The following is a 22,664-nucleotide window of genomic DNA, read 5'->3' on the forward strand; positions in this document are numbered from 1 at the left end:
AATTACCCAGATGTAGAGAGATTGTGCACCATGCAAGAAATTGAAGCGTTGGCCTCTCTCCCGCAAACGTTATGGGCTACTTCAGACACGGATGTGGGACAGATGCTTATTCCCCCTATTTGAATAACTGTTAAGGAGGGTGTGTCTCTGCCACGTGTGCCACAGTACAAAATCTCCAGGGAAGGTGAAGTTGCCTTAACTCATATTGTACACGACTTGATTATTGCAGGCGTTGTGGAGGAAGTTCCCTATAATGTCTGTAACAGCCCTATTCTTCCGATCTTAAAGAAAGATACTGATGACAAAATCTATCGATTTATTATTGATTTGAGAGAAATTAACAAGATAGTAGTGCCCCAGTACCCGGTGGTGTCTGATATTACCACCTTACTTACTCTGATTCCGCCCACTGCCACCACGTTTACCGTGATTGATCTGAAAAATGCCTTCTTTTCCATTCCCATCCATCCTGACAGCAGATATCTATTTGGCTTCACATTAAATAATAATTCGTATAGATTTTATCGAGTTCCTCAAGGCTATACAGAAATTCCTAGCATTTATAGCCAGGCTTTAAAAAGACAGCTTGATTCTTTCGATTTGCAGTCTGGAGTGGCTCTCATTCAGTATGTTGACGACATTCTACTTGCAGCAGACATGCAAGAACAATGTGAGGAGAGTAGTCTTGCTTTGCTTTCCTTTCTTGCTCAGAACAATCACAAGGTTTCTAGGAAAAAGCTTCAATATTGTAGACCAAAGGTGACCTACCTCGGTCATCTTTTATCTAAGGAGGGACGTGCATTAACATCTGATCGAATCCAAGCGATTTTAGATACACCAGTCCCCCGTACTCAGAGAGATGTGCACGCTTTTATAGGCTTAACGTCTTTTTGTAGACAGTGGATAGTGGGATTTTCACATATTATAAAGCCTTTGTTAGCACTATTGTCCAAGACCACACCAATGCCCCTTGAATGGACCGATGAATGCCAGAATGCTTTTGAACAATTGAGACAAGCCCTTTGTTCTGCACCAGTGTTAGGTACACCAGATTACACAAAGATTTTCACATTATATGTACACGAGAAGGATGGGTGTGCATTGTCAGTCCTAGTGCAGACACACGGGGATAAACAGAGACCTTGCGCGTATTTTTCGGCAATACTTAAACCCGTAGCACGAGGATTACCTGGGTGTTTTCGAGCAGTTGCAGCAACAGCAGTGGCCATAGGACAGAGTGAGGGAACAGTTTTGTCACACATATTGTTGGTGTTAGTTCCCCATGCAGTAGACGCTCTGTTAAACCAAACAAAAACTCAGTACCTCACGAGTGCACGTTTAACAGGATATGAGCTCACACTGTTGGCGCCGCATATCACATTAAAGAGATGTGCTACTCTGAACCCTGCTACTTTATTGCCGTATCGAGTTGCTGAGGGCCAGGAAGAAGAACACCATGATTGTGTTTTCCTGACTGAAGAACAAACAAAGGGTAGTGTCGACTTACAGGATACGCCACTTCCAGATGTGGATGGGGAACTGTGGGTTGATGGATCGTGTTTGAGGCTGCCAGATGGTACAACTTCCGCAGCATATGCGATCACGACACTTAAGACAGTGGTAGAAGCAGCACGAATACCACAGAAATCGGCCCAAGCAGCGGAACTGATAGCCTTAACAAGAGCATGTGAATTGAGTGCTGGCTTGTGTGTGAACATCTACACTGATAGCCGGTACGCCTTTGGAGTAGCGCATGATTTTGGCCTACTCTGGAGAGAGCGTGGGTTTTTGACTTCACACGGAGTGCACATCATGCACGGAGAACTAGTGGATGATCTCCTGAATGCGTTACTTTGTCCAAAGAAAGTGGCGATAATTAAATGCAGTGCACATAAGAATGTGACAGACAAAGTAGGACAAGGAAACGCCTTTGCAGATTGCATAGCGAGGGAAACTGCTATGTTACGAAATGCCTCGCCAATGTATGTAGTGAAATCGCAGGCTGAGCGATGGCATGATGCTAAAGAGGAGATACTAGACATTCAGAAATCAGCGTCTGAAGCAGAACTCGCAACCTGGGCAGCGGAGGGAGTGCTGGATGATGAGGGTTGTTGGAGAAGCAAAGATATGGAAAGATGGAAATTGCCTGCAGCTTACTTGCAAGCAATGGTCCAAATGACACATGGATTGGCACATGTTGGAGCTCTTGCAATTACTCGATTGCTAACGCGAGTGTGGGAGCATCCTGAGATTGCCAATACAGCCAAAAGAGTAGTGCAGACCTGTCTGATATGCTTGCAGCACAATCCTGCTAAAGGGACGTATATTCCGAAAGGAGGGTTTGTTCCACCTACTGCACCATTCGAAGTGCTACAAATGGATTTCATCCAGCTTGAGCGTTGCAATAACCTTAAGTATGTCTTAGTGAGGTTGTGTGCTTTCAGTAAATGGATTGAGGCCTTCCCCACGAAGGATAATACAGCGTTGACAACAGCTAAGGTTTTGCTCAAGGAGTACTTCCCACGCTATGGTGTTTGTAAATTTTTGTGGAGTGATAATGGTCCTCATTTTGTTGGGAAAATTGTGTAATACGTCATGAAGGGATTGGGAATTCAGCAAAAATTCCATGCTGTATTCCATCCGCAGTCAGCAGGTCTTGTGGAAAGGTACAACGCTACTTTGAAATTGAAGCTAGCAAAGATTGTGGCATCCACGTCTTTGAAATGGCCGGATGCTTTGCCTCTGGCATTGCTATCTATTAGTGCCCCATTCCCGAACTGGCCTCACACCTTATGAAGTGGTGTTTGGAAGGCCTATGAATATATGGGGAGTTCCTAAGCCTCGATTGTTACATGAGTGCCTTGTATAATGATGAACGATTATTTAGCACGATTAACAAATGATTTACTTTCCATTCATCAACAGGTTCGAGAAGCGCTCCCCGACAATTCCATTGGAGAGGCTCACAATCTTCGTCCTGACGATTATGTGATGGTCAGATTCTTTGAGAGAACAAGCAGCTTGGAGCCGAGGTGGCGTGGACCTGAGCAAGTGCTATTGGCGACTCGTACGGCTGTGCGAGTCACGAACAAGAAGCGGTGGGTGCATTCCACTCATTGTCGCCGAGTCTCTCCAGATCTGGTGAACCCAACTGTGCTGTCTGACTATCGAGACATCTTGGACGAGGAGAAGAGCCCAGCTGTTGCGTCTACTGAGTCGGAGGGAGCCTTCCCGGACCACACCGTCTCTGGAAGAGAGAGATACAATCTACGACCAAGGGAAGCAGTTGTTTTGTGCGAGACTGGTTGAGTTACCGCTCCAGGTTTGTGAAACGGAAGCCGGGAATATCAAGGGGGGGGGATCAGTCTGCCAAGTGTAGCGACACCCGTCTTGAATCTTGGAGAAGAAACCAACGGCTACCTCGGAGCTCAGCACTCATATTTTTATTTTTTAGTTGCTTTCTTTTTGAGACATTTTGAACTTTGAACTATGGCATCTTCTACAATGCGAAATAAGAGAATTCTTGGTGCAGTACTCTTTGTTATGACAATTGTGGTGATAACAGTTATAGCTTGGGTGGTAGAACTACTGGTGCAGGCAAGAGAACATTTATTGCCAACTACCCCTATTCAGTCCGAACATTTTCATTTTACTTTGCCTTATCATGAAGAACGACACAGACAGACTTATCTGAATAATAGTTTCATCCAGATTTTGCATCACACCCATAATATGACAAACACTTCGAACTGTTGGGTATGTGGGATGTTGCCTGGACATCAAAAGAAAGGAGGCACTCCGCTTATCCCACTCCCATTCTCTCACAATGGTTCTTGTAATGCTTGGTATACTCTTTTATTCACTTTGCGATGGCCGACAAAAGGTGGACTACTTTTCCGACTCAACAAGGTCTGCTTTAATGACCGAGATGGTTATCCACAAGCTGAAGGAACTAAATTTGAATGGGAAGAATATCGGCCCGATAATGTATCCTCGCCACGAATTTATAGTAACCAACGAAATGTAAATATGTCTAGTCTGCATGTAATCACAGTCATTGATACGAAAGCCGATCTGTGTGTCCGAAATAAAGGTACAATCCCAGTAGGAAGAAGTGAATGTAACACTACTCTCACCTTTGACACTCCAAATGGTATCACCTTTGAGGCTTCACAAAACACTTACTTTATCTGTGGAAATAAAGGTTATCACTGTCTCCCTATAGGGTGGTTAGGAACATGCTATATATCCTTTGTATTACCCCCCGTGTTTATTGCCCCACCTATGTACCATAATGACTTTATCCTGTACCACGATTTTATACTGAATAGAGTGAAGAGAGCATTAACTCTCATTGAAATAGACCAAACTGACACTTCTCTGCAGCAGCATGTTGATTTTAATTTAGGTCTCTTCTCATTTGTTGGGGCTGCTTTAAATAGCAGAAAAATAAGACGACTGACACGTGTTGTAGAAGCTGTTGCTAATGAGACAGTTTTTGCTTTAGGGAACTTGACTGAGGAACTTCAAATTACCAGAATTGTAACGCTCCAGAACAGAATGGTTCTAGATGTAGTATTGGCTGATCGTGGGGGTGCATGCCGCATTATCGGAAGTAGTTACTGTGTATACGTGCCAGATAATTCGCCCTCTGTATATGATGCAATTTCTAAGTTACATAAGATAGCTGCTGAGATACATCCTGATAATGGTACTTGGACACTTTCGGGGTGGTTTTGGACGTTACTTAGTACTTGGGGTTGGAAGTTGCTGACAATCCTATGTGTAATAATTGGGATACTGTTTTTACTATGTCTCTGCATTCAATGTGGCCCTATGTTATGTTCCATGTGCCTTTCTGCTTGTATTCCGTCCAAGCGAGCTATTGTCAAGAATGAACAAATGATTCGTAAAGAAGTAGCAAATATTATGTCTATTGATTTTGAGGATGAATACCCTGATTATGTCCACTGTGAGGTAGCTTCAGCTAAACGCTAAAAGGGTCGTCTGTCGTAATTTGACGGTGATCGGGTTAGCGTTAAGCTTTGCTACACGAATTTTCCCTTAACTTGACTATGGTATTCGGAAGCCATTTTGAAAACACTGGCGTCCATTTTATATGAACGCACTGCCTCATGGTCAGCATGTCCTTTGTCCTTCCTCTGTACCGCTGACCACTCAAACTTGCCCAGCAACAGACTATTTTTAGTACCGGTCAAGCTTGCACATGCGCAGTTAAACCCTCTGTACTAGTGGACAGTCATCGCTTAGGAATGTTCTTCAAACTGACCAGTGGTGTTGTAACCCCTCCCATGAGTTGGCTGTGTTCCAAAAATGACCTTATATGTACCTAAACTGAGCAAATGTGTTCCGCCTACTCTTTTTTATTACTGTAAAACTGTATAAAAGAGGCCTCGCACCGATGTTCGGTGTGATACTTCTTGCATTGCTGAAGGGTGCTGTAGGAATGTACCACCACCCCATGGGGTCTTAATAAACTTGTCTTTTGCATTTTCCAGTTTCTGTGCCAACGTCTATTTTATGGTGTAGCGTTTTTTGCTGAATATGTAGGCCTGGAGAACCCAATACCACAGACAGAGGGTGCCAGTGCCCATCTTTTTGGATTCACAGCTGCCCAGCAAGTAGATGGCAGCTGCCACGTTTAGGCCAGCACTTCTTTGAGGGCATCTCTGAATGAGGCAGGAGTGAGATGCACTCCTCTGCCCAGCGCTATTGCGCACTGCGAATTCTGCTTCATTGGCAGCAGCCCTGACATTTGGAACATAGGGCATTAGAGCCCCTGAGAAGGCCAGTTGGCCAGGGGGACTAATAGGTTTGTAGGGCGCCAGGCTCTAAGGTGATTTATGAGTACGAGGTCTATCCTAATGTGTTTATGCCTAAGGATATAGTGTAATGTGTGTTTGCCCAAAGTGATGCAGACATAATTGTTTATTACAGGTGATAATGCTGAGGTCATTATGGTACCAGTAGTTACTGGTTGTTTTATTACTTGTGTTTTACTTACCTGTTCTGATGGTTATGACCAGGGCGCGATTGGCCTGGTCCTGTATATAATCCCCTGTGAATATTGCCTAGTGCCAGTTGGCACAGTGTATATTATGTGATTATGTTTCTAATGTGTTTATAACAATACAAAGGCTATTTTTTATATAACCTTGTTTGGAGTTCCTTTTGTGGTGTGCCTAGGGTGTTGCTGCTGTGTATGTGTGTGTTGCGCAAACGCTTTACAGATTGCCTCCGGGATAAGCCTGACTGCTCGTGCCAAGCTACCAAGGGGGTGAGCAGGGGTTATCTTTGGCGTGTAACTCCCTTGCCCTGAATAGAGTGGTGGTCTCTGCCTGGCTTTGGCGCAAGCCTTAGCCAACCAGAAATCCCATTTCTAACATTGATGGTCAGCGGTGAGGATAGGACTTGCATTTGCACAGTACCACAGCAACAACTGGTTGCACTGCAAACCCTGCATTTAGATAATCACGTGATTGGGGATTATTGTTTCCGAGTTTTATTTTATTTTATTTTTGTCTCCTAAAAGTGTCATTTTTTAATTATGTACCCTTGTTACAGCTCTTGCACCTAGGTGTCCTGTGTTGCTCGTGTCTCTGAGCGTCCTGCCAAAATGGAGTCTGCCTTTAATTTCTATGGTCTGTTTAGATACAGTATGTGGGAGTTGGTGGGGTTCTGTGAGGAGAGAGACATAGCAGTGAGTGGGTCAGACACCACGTCAAAACTTCGGAAAAACCTGATCCAATGGAAAAAGGACGAATGGGAACATGAGCACAATGAGGAAATGAGGGCCCCGGCCGCCCGCCAAGAGGATGGTGGGTCTGAGGGGGGGGGGGGGTGCTGTGGAGTTTGAAGGGGAGGTAGAAAATGACAGGACCTGGACGCTAGTAGATAGTGAGAACCCCATAGATAGGGAGTCTCTCGCTGGGTCAAGTGTCAGGGGCAGTGCCCCATCCCTTTCCCTTTCCCCAGAGGAATGGCTAGATAAGAGGGAAGAATGGGGGCATCAGCTGGCTGTGGAGAAGCTCAGGTCAGAGCATGCCAAGGAGATAGCACAGCTAAGTGTGGAGGAGAAAAAGCTAGAGACCGAAAGGGTCTCAGCGCAGGATAAGATGGCGGAGGCTGAGAGGGCCTTCGCCAGGGAGAAATTGACTCTGGAGGGTAGATTATCCCCTGAGTGCAGTTGTGGTTTTCTGGATTCACTAGTGAGGGTGGGGTCCAGTGGTGACAGAAATATGGAGTCCAGTGCAGGAAGTCCCATTCCCAGTTCCCAAAGTATGGTACCTTGTTCCCAAGAAGGGGAGTACAGGTTTTTGAGGGACTGATAAATATGGTTATCAAAGAGCACATGCTCAGTCGTTGTTTGACAGAGTTGTCCCAAAACCTGTTGGAGTGTGAGTCCTTTAATCCCTGGGAACTTGCACAGGAGGCAGACTTCTGGGTAAGTGCCCGAAGTTCTGCCAAGGCATTGGAGAGTGATTCCAATAGTAGTGGCTTGGGTATCCTCCCGTCCTGTGTGGGGGAAGAGGTTCAGTGTAGCCCAGCTAGGGCCCAGTGTAGTGGGAGGGGTGTAGGGGCTCACGTCCTGTCTCAGTGGAGTAGGAATGAGTATGGGGCTGTGTGTTCCCAGGTGCACGAAACCCAGTCTCAGGGCCTGGAGGGTTCCCTAAGGGAACACCAGGTTGAGGGCCTAGGCTGTACTAGGAAGCCATTTGAGGGGGATCGCCTAGTGTTAGGAGACCCTGGAGCATCTGTAAACGAAGCGCCATTTGTTCTGGTGTCTGGCAGTATCGCTCCAGTTAGGAGGGTGCAGAAGTCCGGATTGAGGGGTGAGAGGGGGATGTGTTCCCCAGTGAAAGAACCAGTGGGTCAGGGTCCATCCAGAAGGACTGAGTCACCATTGAATGGCAAAGGTGACACCACTTCTGTCCTGGGGGATCTTCTCGTGCTGTCAGATGAACAGGGGTCGGAGATCTGCGCCAGGCAGTCTTTCACACGACACATGAGTCATGTGTTACCCTCATGGGGGTTGAGGCTGTGTGCACCCCCAGAAGTCCTGGCGCACCAGGCAAGTATTCAATGGCAGGGGTTTGTCCCTTGGTTGGGAGGACAGGATCTGCCTGACCTGGAGGGAGGGACATCTGTAACCAGTGTCTTAACCAGTTTGGCTTTCAGGGGTACCGCTCCAGTTGGGAGGGTGCAGAACTCTGGAAGGGGGTGCAGAGAGAGGGAACCCTTGCCTCTGACCTGTTGCAACCTGAGGGTTTAGCCCCTAGGTTTGGAGACCAGTTGCTGGAGAGAGGTCCTGAACTGGTAGGAGAGATGTGTTCTGGGGGGCCTCTCAAAGGAGGAGAGTGCAGAACCCTAGGAGGAGAGGTAGGGGGAGGAAAGCCTCGCCCGTGACTTCTGGTCAGCCTGAGGGTGCGGACCCTAGGCTGGAGGATCAGTGGCTGTCTAGGACTGCCTTTATGAGAGGAAGAGTGGAGAATAGCTACTATGTACCAGGGATAACTACACCCACTCTGTGGATGGGCAAGGACAAGTGGCATCTGGGTGGCCTTGGGCCTGGTCCTGGCCGTGTGCAGCTAGGGCGTACCAGTGGGGTAGCCTAGTTGGTCCTGAGAGCTTTTACAAAGGGTACCACATGGGTTCACAGTGGCGTAGAACAGGAGGGTGTCCTAAGGCCAACAGAAACAAATTCAGCAATAATAGGAAGGGTGAAGGCACCAGTTTAGGGGTGACCCTGTAGAGAGGGCAATGTCTACCAAATTCAATAGCTGTTTTCTTCAGTGCAACTGACAAGCTTATTCTTGCAGTAGTAGCATCGATCCTTCATGAGTGACTTCCAAGGTATATCATCGGTAAGGACGTAAGTGCTGGAGAGATGAGTTAAAGGCCGGTGTAGAACATTGAGTTCTGACGTACACGCAGTGTAATGAAGATCTGTTCAACTACTCTCCACGTGTGGCTTGGTTATTGGTGAGTACCTGGGCTGGAAGGAAGCTATAACTGGTGACAAGATAGAGGATACGAAGCCCGTACACTGAAAGCGCTCTTCCAGAGAGTTTGCTATGGTCAAGCCCACTGCTCGTGCGTGCCACATGTGCCTCAGTTGAAAGGCAGAATCGATGCTGGCGCTGGTGGAGTCTCAGCGCAGTGCCAGCCTGAATAAAATGCTTAAAGATAAAGACGGCGACACTGAAAGTCTACATGTCACTGGATAGGAACTGAACGAAACAGCTTCTAATAGAATATATGGCACCATTACGCAAATTAATATGATTACGCTATGTTGAGTAAGAAAACTAACGGTGGACAAGGAAAGCGCCCAGAAATAGTTCAGTTCACATTACACTGAAATTCATGTGCTATGAAGCAGAGATTAACCAGGTGTTTGTGAAGAAACATTTAAGCTCAAAATCAACCAGTGTTATCTGCTTTCATGTACTTGTACTGTACAAAGATTTATCTACTTCTCTAAACCATCAACAAATCATCGTCTTACAACATGCTGGAGAGCAGTCTCAGAAATAGGGTCGGGTTGGGTTTGCCGAGTTTCCCCAGACGAAGCGGCCCACCACCAAAGCTGCTGCATAAGGTGCCCAGAACAACTCCTTAGACAGCCATAACATACAGAGCTCCGATGGAGAGCCAGGGCGAGATCCAAGCTCCAAAGGTCATTAAGGCTGACCCCAAAGCCAGCACATCACGAGGCGCTAGAGAAGCTCTGTCTGATCAAGTTCCACAGGAAGTGCCTGAGAGACCACTACTGTCCTCCAATGTATATACGGCTGCTGCATTCTTAAAACCCTCAACTGTGTTTCATATTGCAAAAAAACTGAATATTGGCGATAGATGGATGGATAGAGACTTTTGAAGATTTCATAGATGCAATAGATGAAAAAGAGTATAAAGTATCTTGAGAAACATGGCCGGTGAAGGAGGAAAGAAGCCATGAAAAAGAATTTACAAGAAGGTGAAAAGACATATGATCAAATCGAAAAGGCCTTTAATGTCCAGTTTAAGCCTGTGCCCAATGTGAATGATAAAAGATATATCTTCATTCAGAGACCAAGTAAGACCATTGATGAGTTTGTTAAAAGACTGGATGTTTGGTAAAGCACCGTAAATTCAATTAATTTATGATGAGGAGGCTACCCTCCTCAGAGTGATCAATGGATGTCTGTCGTAAGCATTTCAACGGCGAATGCTGATGGAAACTGAGCTTGTATCAAGTCCTCAAGGCTGCTTGCGCTGACAGGTGTACTTATCACCAAGTGAATGACATGGAGGCCGTAGGTGCCCAAAGTGCGTCGGTCATGAGCACGAAAAGTAAGCCAAGGTACAAGGCCGAGGGACACAAGGTCCTGTCTCCACAGAAAACAAAACGTGTTACAGATACGGACTGTCATTTCCACACAAAGGTAAATGTCCCGCCATTGGACAGATGTGCATAGACTGTGGTAAAGTGAATCATTTTGTGACGACTTTCAACGCAAAGATAAAAGTAAATGTGTAATATAGAATCTATTTTTACTTAATCCTGCGTGGATTCCATTTTTGTGATTTACTCACTGAGTTGCTGCGCTAGTGCGTTGCACAAATGCTCTACACATTGCATCTTTAAACTAGCCTGACTGCACTGCGCCAAGCTACCAGAGGGTGAGCGCAGATTATCTCAGGTGTGTATCTGGCTTACCCCGACTAGAGTGGTGGATTCTGCCTGGCTTAGGTGCCTACTGTGAGAAGTTGGCCCGATATGCAGTGTTCACTATTCTAGCGACCACTATGCATCGGTCCAAACGACCCTTATGGTGATTGGTTGTAAGTCAACCTTAGACCAGCTATCCTAGTAGCGTGGATACGAGCAGTCTTCGGGCTAAACTCTAGAGGGCGTGTTAAGCCAGCTGTTATACCATCACATATCCCGTGAACACCCAGTGAAAGGACACCACACAAGTGTTATGAAAATAAACAGTGTATTTATTAGAATCACATCAGCCCTGGACTCTTTATGAGGACAGGGTACTAAGCACAGAACAAAACTCTTAGGAAAATACTTCAAGTGCACAATCAAAACAAGTGCCCGAGGGCACGGAAAGTTTAGTGGTCTCGGGCGGACCCGATAAGGCAAGTCGGAAGCGAGGGACTCGGGACCCTTAAGTAAGGAGGCTATGCAGGCACCGAAATGCCGAAGTTACCTAGCCACGAGGGCTGCGGCTGCACAAGTCTTACAGGCGTCGGGGGTCTTCGCTGATGAGCCAGGAGCCGGAAGGAAGGAGTTGCTGGCCGGTGACCAGTGGAGAATAGTTCGTAGAGATCCAAGCCTGGATCAGAGATCGATGATACCTGAAAGCAGAGGGGACCAAGTTCATACTACTAGCCAGTAGTCAGAGGGTACCAGGAGGGCACCGGATGATCGTCACCTCGACCAGGTGAGTGGGCGACACTAGCCTCTGCAGTCTCACGGACCAGGAGGCGTTGTCGGCGACCAGGATGGAGGTGCGAGCTGTCCCACGAAGGTTGATGCTGTCGGCGTCGCTGGTCCCAGGATTGGGGCAACAAGCCTTGGCAGATTTCAGGGCCACGTGGTGGGCCTAAAATGGCGTCTTGAGTGGACCAGGAGGGTCCGGGGTGCTCCTTTCGCAGAAGGGAGCAAAGGCCAGTCTGGAGCAACCAGACCAGCAATGTTGGTTGTCGTTCGTTGTCAAAGAGTCACAAGTCAGCGGCTAGTGATCGGACAACGGACTGAACAGCGAAGCAGAAGGGCCCCACATAGATCGTGGAGATGCTGGGAGGCTGCACTTCGGTGCTGGAGCTGCTCAGGGTCGGGGCTTCTCGGACCCCAGAGCACTCACCAAAGGATTCCTTCGGTGGTCGTGCTGGTTAAGAAAGCGTGCAGGTTTTGATGATGGCCGGTCCCTCGAGGTCTTGTCGCACCCACAGATCTCAGCTGAGCTGACGATGTGGGTAGAGGTCAGAGGTGCCAGGGAAGCCGGTTCTCTTCGAGCTGGGCAGTCGGATTCCTGAGGAAGGACTTGCAGCAAACCGCAGAGTTCTTAGATGGTGCCTGCGGATGCAGGGTCCCTACTCCTTAGCCACAAGGGAGAAATCTTAAGAAGAGTCTCGAAGTCCTTTCGTAGAAAGTATTCTTGATTCAAAGATGATCTAATTTGGAAGGGTCCCCGCTCCGGCCTTTATCCTAAAGAAAGTGGTGGGTACATGACTAGGTCCTGCCCTAGGGGTGGGACCAGGAAGGGGCGTAGTTACACCCCTCTCCCCTGCCGGACTTTCCCCAGGTCAGGGGCTGCGTGCCCCTGGAACTGGTTCTAACCGGCAGATGCATAGTGAGCACCGGGGTGCCACTCCGCAGTCACCTTCTTGTAATCCCTACCTACCCAGAATACACAAAACCCTGTCTGGGATGGTGCGAGCACCGCCCAGGACAGGAAACCCTTTGTCCAAGCTCTCCTCGCTGGAAGGACTCCCAGCAGCAGGAGGTCAGACTCGTGTCTGTGGTGGCAGCATCCATTTTGTGGAGCTGAGGCTTCAGTTAACTTTAACCGGGGTTCACAGTTACGTACATGTCGTGTCCCTCTAGAAGGGTGGAATGCTAACCTCGTCGCCAGTATTGGTGAGGAGTCAGTATCCCGATTCGTATGACACCTTACTCGACATGTCTTGATAACGCGATACCGAAGTTACCAATATGGTACGCGTTATCATGGAACAGCCATTGGGTCTTGGTTCTGCAAGCTGCAACCGGGCCCGGCTCGTGCCAGAGCCCAATTCACACGATTCCACGCACTCTACCTTCAGGATTGTCTAAGGCCTGCCATAGGAGTGACTGATAGGAACTCGGGTGTCCATTTTAGGGTTAGATATAGGGATACTATACCTAAAGCAACGGGCGAGTACGCCACGTTGCCCCAGCTGTCGTGCAGCCAGTTGTGTCAGATTTAGATAGCCATCCAGGGGTGGCATAATACATGCTTCAGCCCCTGGTAGGCTCTGGGTACACCGATGCCCTGAGTTACAGGGTCTGATAAGGTGGCCCAGTACCAATTGGAAATGTACCTAGGGTACATGGAATCCATTTTAGAAAGAGAGCAGTAGGCCTGGGGTCCTGATTGGCAGGGCCCCAGGTCAACTAAGTCGGAAAACCAGCAAAACACCAGGCAAAAAAGTTGGGGGTAACCATAGTCAGGTATCTACCTTCCTACACAACCCCCCCCCCCCCCCCCCCCAAACGAAAGGAGATAAGGCTATCCTTGACCAGGTAAGCCTATATTGCCTGAGTGGCCATATGAGGTAGTACATGCACCTAACGGTATCTAAGGTTCTCCACCATAGGGAATCACTACCTGTGATGTGCTTTGGCAAAGTAAAAGTCTGGTGTGGGAATGGAGTACTGAAGTGAGACTCCACTACTGTTGGGCTCAACTTCCTCCAATCACTATCCACCATATGTGCCTTTCTTTCCAGTACTGAGTTGCGATGAGCTCTCAGGGTCAACCTCTGGCTACCTAAAGCTGGAGGCTGAGTCCCTCTGTTTGGCTTACTGGAGGGACAGGTCAGGTTTGGGGGTTTTAGGCCCCAGGTTTGGCTGTGCCCAACAGTGTCCAGCTGTGGGAGTTCCCTAACTAAGTTTAAGGGGGATCCCTCAGGAGTGTGTTTTATTTTCACTTGGCTAGGACTACTAGCTTCAGTGATCCTAATCTGCTGATTGGGAAGTTCTTTTGGACAGGGGGCCCTTTGGGGTCCACCACTGGCCTCCCTGACCTCTACAGCCCTGGGCTGACTGAGGCAGGGTAGAGAGGGGCAGGTTACCTGCTCCAGACTGGGTCCCACCTGGGAAGGTTCCACTGTCATCAGGGGCTCTGTCAGGCTAGGCCTGACTACCTCTGGGGCAGTTCCTTTACCAGGGGTAGAGTCAGTTCCCTGAGGAGGCTGGCTCTCACCTAGTGTCTGGGAGGGGGAAGACTTCTCTTCCTCCTCAATGCTCTCAGTTTGAGTGGAGTGATCCATTGTTTCAGGCTTCACAACACTATTATCTGTCTGAGTTTGAGCTGTGGCCATCACAACTCCACCAACCTTTTCAGGAAGGGACTCAGTTTGGGTTTGGGCTGTGACCATCACAGCCTTGCCAACCTGTTCAGGAAAGGCATCTTTCTGGGATAGGGCTGTGACTGGCACAGCCCTCCTGACCTGTTCAGGGAGGACATTGTGGACTGGGGCTGTGGCTATCACTGCCCCACTAACCTTACCATGGAGGTTTACCATTTTAAAATGGGTTTCTTGCTCTACCTCAGCCCAGGCTGAGGTCTCTAAATCATTCCCCAGTAGGCAATCTACAGGCAAGTTTGGTGACACTGCCACTCTCTTGTGACCAGTGACACCTTCCCAGCTGAGATTTACCACTGCTATGGGATGATCTCTCTGCACTCCATCAATGTTCACTACCTGGTATGTGGCACCAGGCATAAGTTGCATTGAGGGGACTAGGCTCTCAGCCACCATGGTGATGCTAGCCCCTGTGTCTCTGTAGGCCTCAACCTTTGAACCATTGATGATGGGTTCCTGTCTGTACCTGCCCAAAGTGTTGGGACAGGTTGTGAAGTTGGCAAACCCCATGCCAGTCTCACAGACAAGAGTATCTAAGTCAGGGGACCTGGTTAGGCCAGAGTCCCCAGGCACTCCCAAAGAAAATGCACCCAGATTCTTGGGGGCACTCCCACCACCTGGGGGATTACTACTAGTAGTAACAGGAGGCTGGGAAGCTTTATTTGGGGGTATGTTCTCCTTATTGTTGTTGGCCTTGGGACAACTGTTGTCACTTTTGTAATGGCCTACCTGTTTGCAGGTATGACAATAAGGTTTCTTTTGGGTTTTGGGAGAAGTTTGGGACCCACCCTTTTCAGAGGAATTTTGGGGCCCTGTGGTTTGATCAGAAGATTTATTCCCACCCTTCTCTTGAGGCTTGGTTGATTCCTTCTTTTGGTCACCACCCTGGTTCTTAGGCCTGACCCTGGTTCTGACCCATTTGTCTGCCCTCTTACCCAATTCTTGTGGAGAGGTCAGATCAGAGTCTACCAGGTGTTGGTGTAATAACTGGTTCTGACAATTACTTAAGATTTGCTCTCTCATAATTAGATTGTACAATCCTTTAAAATCAGTAACCTTACTTCCCAGTAGCCAGCCTTCAAAAGCCTTAGTGGCACAATCAACAAAGTCAGTCCAATCCTGAGACTGAGTTTTCTGGGTGTCTCTGAACATCAACCTGTACTGTTCAGTGGTTAAACCAAACCCTTCAACCAGTGTATTCTTCAGGACTTGGTAATTGTTAGCATCCTCAACTCTAGTAGTGAGGAGCTTATCCTACCTTTACCTTCAAAGGAGAGCCACAAGATAGCTGCCCACTGACTCTGGGGGACACACTGTACAGTGCAGGCCCGCTCCAAAGCAGTAATCCATTTGTGGATGTCGTCCCCTTGTTTAAAGGGGGGCACTATCTTACTCAGGTGTCTAGTGTCTAAACTCCTGTTTTCCCTTGGGGGAATGCTGCCACCAGTGGGATGTGTCCCACTCAATTCTTGCTCTCTAGCAAAGGCAAGTCTCTCTTTGGCTAGGGCAAGTTCTTCCCTTTCAATCCTCAGATTGACTTCCCTTTCTTTGGCTTCATATACTCTCCTCTGGGGGGATGTCATCCTCCTCTGAGCAGAGGCCTGAGAGCCATTGGTTCGAATGGATCTGTTAAAGCCTCTTGATAGAGACCTAACTCGTCCATTCCCAATGTTAAGCTGGCCTGAGAGGGGCCCCAGGGGTCTCCTAGTACCATTCTCATGCCTGCTTAAGTTGTCCCTAGTTAGCTGACTAACTACTTCTGGACCTTTGTCTGCCTCATCCTCAGATGGCTCTAGATCCTCATCCTCCTCTTCACCTTCTGCAGAGAGATGGATAAGGTCAGGGTCACCTGTGGTTCCCTCTAGGGGAGGCATGTTCCCATCTGGATGAGAAGGGTCTGTGTTACCAGCCCTCCTAGCATCATAAGTCTCCAAGAGACCAATCAGAAACGGAGTTGTAGGGTTTGAACCCTGTTTTAGCTTCCGAGATGTACAGAGCTGTCGCATCTCTTGGAAGCTAAGTGCAGCATATCTGGACGTGACCTGTGGAAGGTCGACTGACACAAGGGGAGACTCAGAGTTTCCTCCTTTGTCGGACATGCTGCTTCTAGTGTGGTGTAAGTGATGCACCTACCTACACTATATGTTTACCTACTGATCCCTTGCTAAGAGTTGTAGCCAAGGTGTGCTACGCCTTGAGGAGCTACAACAGCTGGTTCAGTAGAACTCAGAGTATTCTAAGCTAAGTTATATGTACCTGGAGTACTTATGCGATCTTTCACAAGATATTCTTAGGATACGCGTGGTAAAACAACAGCAAGCTCAAATCCCAACCGCTGCTCACCAATGTGAGAAGTTGGCCCGATATGCAGTGTTCACTATTCTAGCGACCACTATGCATCGGTCCAAACGACCCTTATGGTGATTGGTTGTAAGTCAACCTTAGACCAGCTATCCTAGTAGCGTGGATACAAGCAGTCTTCGGGCTAAACTCTAGAGGGCGTGTTAAGCCAGCTGTTATACCATCACATACCCCGTGAACACCGAGTGAAAGGACACCACACAAGTGTTATGAAAATAAACAGTGTATTTATTAGAATCACAACAGCCCTGGACTCTTTATGAGGACAGGGTACTAAGCACAGAACAAAACTCTTAGGAAAATACTTCAAGTGCACAATCAAAACAAGTGCCCGAGGGCACGGAAAGTTTAGTGGTCTCGGGCGGACCCGATAAGGCAAGTCGGAAGCGAGGGACTCAGGACCCTTAAGTAAGGAGGCTATGCAGGCACCGAAATGCCGAAGTTACCTAGCCACGAGGGCTGCGGCTGCACAAGTCTTACAGGCGCCGGGGGTCTTCGCTGACGAGCCAGGAGCCGGAAGGAAGGAGTTGCTGGCCGGCGACCAGTGGAGAATAGTTCGTAGAGATCCAAGCCTGGATCAGAGATCGATGATACCTGAAAGCAGAGGGGACCAAGTTCGTACTACTAGCCAGTAGTCATAGGGTACCAGGAGTGCACCGGATGATCGTCACCTCGACCAGGTGAGTGGGCGACGCTAGGCTCTGCAGTCTCATGGACCAGGAGGCGTTGTCAGCGACCAGGATGGAGGCGCGAGCTGTCCCACGAAGGTTGATGCTGTCGGCGTCGCTGGGCCCAGGATTGGGGCAACAAGCCTTGGCAGATTTCTGGGCCACGTGGTGGGCCTAAAATGGCATCTTGAGTGGACCAGGAGGGTCCGGGGTGCTCCTTTCGCAGAAGGGAGCAAAGGCCAGTCTGGAGCAAGCAGACCAGCAACGGTGGTTGTCGTTCGTCATCAAAGAGTCACAAGCCAGCGGCTAGTGATCGGACAACGGACTGAACAGCGAAGCAGAAGGGCCCCACGCAGATCGTGGAGATGCTGGGAGGCTGCACTTCGGTGCTGGAGCTGCTCAGGGTCGGGGCTTCTCGGACCCCAGAGCACTCACCAGAGGATTCCTTCGGTGGTCGTGCTGGTTAAGAAAGCGTGCAGGTTTTGATGATGGCCGGTCCCTCGAGGTCTCGTCGCACCCACAGATCTCAGCTGAGCTGACGATGTGGGTAGAGGTCAGAGGTGCCAGGGAAGCCGGTTCTCGTCGAGCTGGGCAGTCGGATTCCTGAGGAAGGACTTGCAGCAAACCGCAGAGTTCTTAGATGGTGCCTGCGGATGCAGGGTGACTACTCCTTAGCCACAAGGGAGAAATCTTAAGAAGAGTCTTGAAGTCCTTTCGTAGAAAGTATTCTTGATTCAAAGATGATCTAATTTGGAAGGGTCCCCTCCGGCCTTTATCCTAAAGAAAGGGGTGGGTACATGACTAGGTCCTGCCCTAGGGGTGGGACCAGGAAGGGGGGTAGTTACATCCCTCTCCCCTGCCGGACTTTCCCCAGGTCAGGGGCTGCGTGCCCCTGGAACTGGTTCTAACCGGCAGATGCGTAGTGAGCACCGGGGTGCCACTCCGCAGTCACCTTCTTGTAAGCCCTACCTACCCAGAATACACAAAACCCTGTCTGGGATGGTGCGAGCACCGCCCCGGACAGGAAACCCTTTGTCCAAGCTCTCCTCGCTGGAAGGACTCCCAGCAGCAGGAGGTCGGACTTGTGTCTGTGGTGGCAGCATCCATTTTGTGGAGCTGAGGCTTCAGTTAACTTTAACCTGGGTTCACAGTTACGTACATGTCGTGTCCATCTAGAAGGGTGGAATGCTAACCTCGTCGCCAGTATTGGTGAGGGGTCAGTATCCCGATTCGTATGACACCTTACTCGACATGTCTTGATAACGCGATACCGAAGTTACCGATATGGTACGCGTTATCATGGGACAGCCATTGGGTCTTGGTTCCGCAAGCTGCAACCGGGCCCGGCTCGTGCCAGAGCCCAATTCACACGATTCCACGCACTCTGCCTTCAGGATTGTCTAAGGCATGCCATAGGAGTGACTGATAGGAACTCGGGTGTCCATTTTAGGGTTAGATATAGGGATACTATACCTAAAGCAACGGGCGAGTACGCCACGTTGCCCCAGCTGTCTTGCAGCCAGTTGTGTCAGATTTAGATGGCCATCCAGGGGTGGCATAATACATGCTTCAGCCCCTGGTAGGCTCTGGGTACACCGATGCCCTGAGTTACAGGGTCTGATAAGGTGGCCCAGTACCAATTGGAAATGTACCTAGGGTACATGGAATCCATTTTAGAGAGAGAGCAGTAGGCCTGGGGTCCTGATTGGCAGGGCCCCAGGTCAACTAAGTCGGAAAACCAGCAAAACACCAGGCAAAAAAGTTGGGGGTAACCATAGTCAGGTATCTACCTTCCTACACCTACCCTAGCCAACCAGAAACCCCATGTTGAACAGTGGGTCTTGTGAATCACTTTATTTCCCAGCATACTCCTGCTGCAGGACCAGGTCAACGCACTTTGTATAGGAGGACTAGCCACCATTTGTATCTCAAAGGGAAGTGTGACTCTTTTTCCTAGAACAAATATTTTTTTCCCTGAATGTAACTGTTCACTTCTCCATATTATATCAATGCAGCTTTTTCAAGAAATATTTTCTTCATGTAATGTTCAATGTTTTTTCTATTTTGCAGAACAACAATCACATCTAGAAAGTATGAATGGGAAAGAAAGCCATAAAGGTTCCGGAGGAAAGATGAATTTTACTCAAAATATCTACTTAAAGAAACGGCGCAGAATGCACATGAAGGAGAGACGCTTTGCTTGTAATGTGTGTGACAAAGAATTTATCAATGAGACACTTCTTGTGAGGCACAAAAAAGGACACACCAGCCTCAGGCCATATCCCTGCGAAACGTGTAAAAAGTGTTTCACTCAAAAGGCAACTTTTTTACAGCATCAAAGAACACACACTGGAGAGAGGCCGTATCACTGCACAGTGTGTTCCAAGCCCTTTGCTCATAAGAATAGCCTTGTACGACATCAAAGTGTACACACAGGAGAGAAGCTTTATCACTGCAATGAGTGTTCAAAGCGCTTTGCTTATAAGGGAAGCCTTGTACATCATCAAAGAACACACAGTGGAGAGAGGCCTTATCACTGCTCTGTATGTGCCAAGAGCTTCACTCAAAAGAAAATTCTTCATGAGCATCAACGCATACACACAGGAGAAAAGCCTTTTCACTGCACCATGTGTGAGAAGAGCTTCAATCATAAGGGAAATCTACTACAGCACCAAAGAAAACACACAGGGGAGAAACCTTATCACTGCACTGTGTGTCCCAAGCGCTTTGCTGATAAGAGATGTCTTGTACATCATCAAAACGTACACACAGGAGAGAGGCCTTATCACTGCACTGTGTGTTCCAAAACCTTTTCTTGGAAGGCAAACCTTGTACTGCATCGAAAAACTCACACAGGAGAGCGGCCTTATCACTGCACTCTGTGTTCCAAGCGCTTTGCTGATAAGAGATCTCTTGTACAGCATCAAAGCGTACACACAGGAGAGAGGCCTCATCAAAGCGTACACACAGGAGAGAGGCCTCATCAAAGCGTACACACAGAAGAGAGGCCTCATCAAAGGGTACACACAGGAGAGAGGCCTCATCAAAGCGTACACACAGGAGAGAGGCCTCATCAAAGCGTACACACAGGAGAGAGGCCTCATCAAAGCGTACACACAGGAGAGAGGCTTCATTAAAGTGTAAACACACAAGAGAGGCCTCTTCAAAGCGTACACATAGGAGAGAGGCCTCATCAAAGCGTACACACAGGAGAGAGGCCTCATTAAAGCGTACACACACGAGAGAGCCCTCATCAAAGCGTACACACAGGAGAGAGGCCTCATCAAAGCGTACACACAGGAGAGAGGCCTCATCAAAGCGTACACACAGGAGAGAGGCCTCATCAAAGCGTACACACAAGAGAGAGGCCTCATCAAAGCGTACACACGGGAGAGAGGCCTCATCAAAGCGTACACACGGGAGAGAGGCCTCATTAAAGCGTACACACAGGAGAGAGGCCCCATCAAAGCGTACACACAGGAGAGAGGCCCCATCAAAGCGTACACACAGGAGAGAGGCCTCATCAAAGCGTACACACGGGAGAGAGGCCTCATTAAAGCGTACACACAGGAGAGAGGCCCCATCAAAGCGTACACACAGGAGAGAGGCCCCATCAAAGCGTACACACAGGAGAGAGGCCTCATCAAAGGGGACACTGAGGCCTCATCAAAGGTACACACAGGAGAGAGGCCTCATCAAAGCGTACACACAGGAGAGAGGCCTCATCAAAGCGTACACACGGGAGAGAGGCCTCATCAAAGCGTACACACGGGAGAGAGGCCTCATCAAAGCATATACACAAGAGAGAGGCCTCATCAAAGCGTACACACAGGAGAGAGGCCTCATCAAAGGGTACACACAGGAGAGAGGCCTCATCAAAGCGTACACACAGGAGAGAGGCCTCATCAAAGGGGACACTGAGGCCTCATCAAAGGTACACACAGGAGAGAGGCCTCATCAAAGGGTACACACAGGAGAGAGGCCTCATCAAACGTACACACAGGAGAGAGGCCTCATCAAAGCGTACACACAGGAGAGAGACCTCATCAAAGCGTACACACAGGAGAGAGGCCTCATCAAAGCGTACACACAGGAGAGAGGCCCCATCAAAGCGTACACACAGGAGAGAGGCCTCATCAAAGCGTACACACAGGAGAGAGGCCTCATCAAAGCGTACACACAGAAGAGAGGCCTCATCAAAGCATACACACAGGAGAGAGGCCTCATCAAAGTGTACACACAGGAGAGAGGCCTCATCAAAGCGTACACACAGGAGAGAGGCCTCATCAAAGTGTACACACAGGAGAGAGGCCTCATCAAAGCGTACACACAGGAGAGAGGCCCCATCAAAGCGTACACACAGGAGAGAGGCCTCATCAAAGCGTACACACAGGAGAGAGGCCTCATCAAAGCGTACACACAGGAGAGAGGCCTTATCACTGCTCTGTATGTGCCAAGAGCTTCACTCAAAAGAAAATTCTTCTTCAGCATCAACGCATACACACAGGAGAAAAGCCTTTTCGCTGCACCATGTGTGAGATGAGCTTCAGTCAAAAGGGAAATCTACTAAAGCACGAACTAATACACACCGGAGAGAGACCTTATCACTGCACTGTGTGTTCAAAGCGCTTTTCTCAAAAGGGAGACCTCATACGGCATCAACGTGTACACACAGGAGAGAGACTTCATCATTGCACTGTGTGTGAGAAGTGCTTTTCTCGTAAGTCGACCCTTGTACTGCATCAAAGAACACACACCGGAGAGAGACCTCATCGATGCACTTTGTGTTCCAAGCACTTTGCTAATAAGAGAGACCTTGTACATCATCAAGGAACACACAGAGGAGAAAAGCCTTTTCGCTGCACTGTGTGCGAGAAGAGCTTCAATCAAAATGCAAATCTACGAACGCACCAACTAATACACACCGGAGAGAGACCTTATCATTGCACTGTGTGTTCAAAGCGCTTTTCCCAGAACGGAGGGCTTGTACGGCATCAAAGCGTACACACATGAGAGCTTAAATCAAAGTTCAAGTCTCGTAACAACAAACACACAGGAGAGAAACCTTATCACTGCAAAGTGTCTTCCAAGCGCTTTTCTCAGAAAGAAAGGCCATGTATGGCATCAAAGTGCACACACAGGAAAGAGGCCTTATCACTACACTGGGTGTGAGAAGAGCTTTACGCCAAAGTCACATATGCAACGGCACCAAATAATACATACTGAACTGAACCCTAGCACTGCACAGTTTATGCCAGGAACTTCAATCAAAACGAACGTTTCTACAACACCAATTAATACAAACAAGATGGATCCATTTTCACTGTAACAATCTTATGTCCTGCTTACCCCAAAGTATGTTTTACTGGAATGTTGTAACTTAGCGAGGGCTTATAGTAAAAATGCCTAATGACCAGTGTTCCCTGTAGGCTACGTGCATTTAGTGTAATAACATCGAGTGCGCCAACTCCGTTGCGAAGCGCATAC

At 48.5% G+C, this 22,664-nt stretch overlaps 1 protein-coding gene across 1 annotated transcript in view; it reads left to right on the forward strand.

The window, feature by feature from the left end:
- Nucleotides 1-22,190, forward strand: part of LOC147736910 (uncharacterized) — a 40,094-nt gene extending 17,904 nt beyond the window's left edge. Inside the window, exons 2-3 of the mRNA XM_086953834.1 lie at nucleotides 19,248-19,620; nucleotides 21,548-22,190. Coding sequence (XP_086809960.1) covers nucleotides 19,248-19,620; nucleotides 21,548-22,190 — 1,016 coding nt within the window. The remainder of the gene's footprint in view (nucleotides 1-19,247; nucleotides 19,621-21,547) is intronic.
- The last annotated feature ends 474 nt before the right edge of the window (nucleotides 22,191-22,664 follow it).

Source organism: Lissotriton vulgaris, chromosome 1_2, assembly GCF_964263255.1.
Source record: "Lissotriton vulgaris chromosome 1_2, aLisVul1.2, whole genome shotgun sequence".
NCBI lineage: Eukaryota > Metazoa > Chordata > Amphibia > Caudata > Salamandridae > Lissotriton > Lissotriton vulgaris.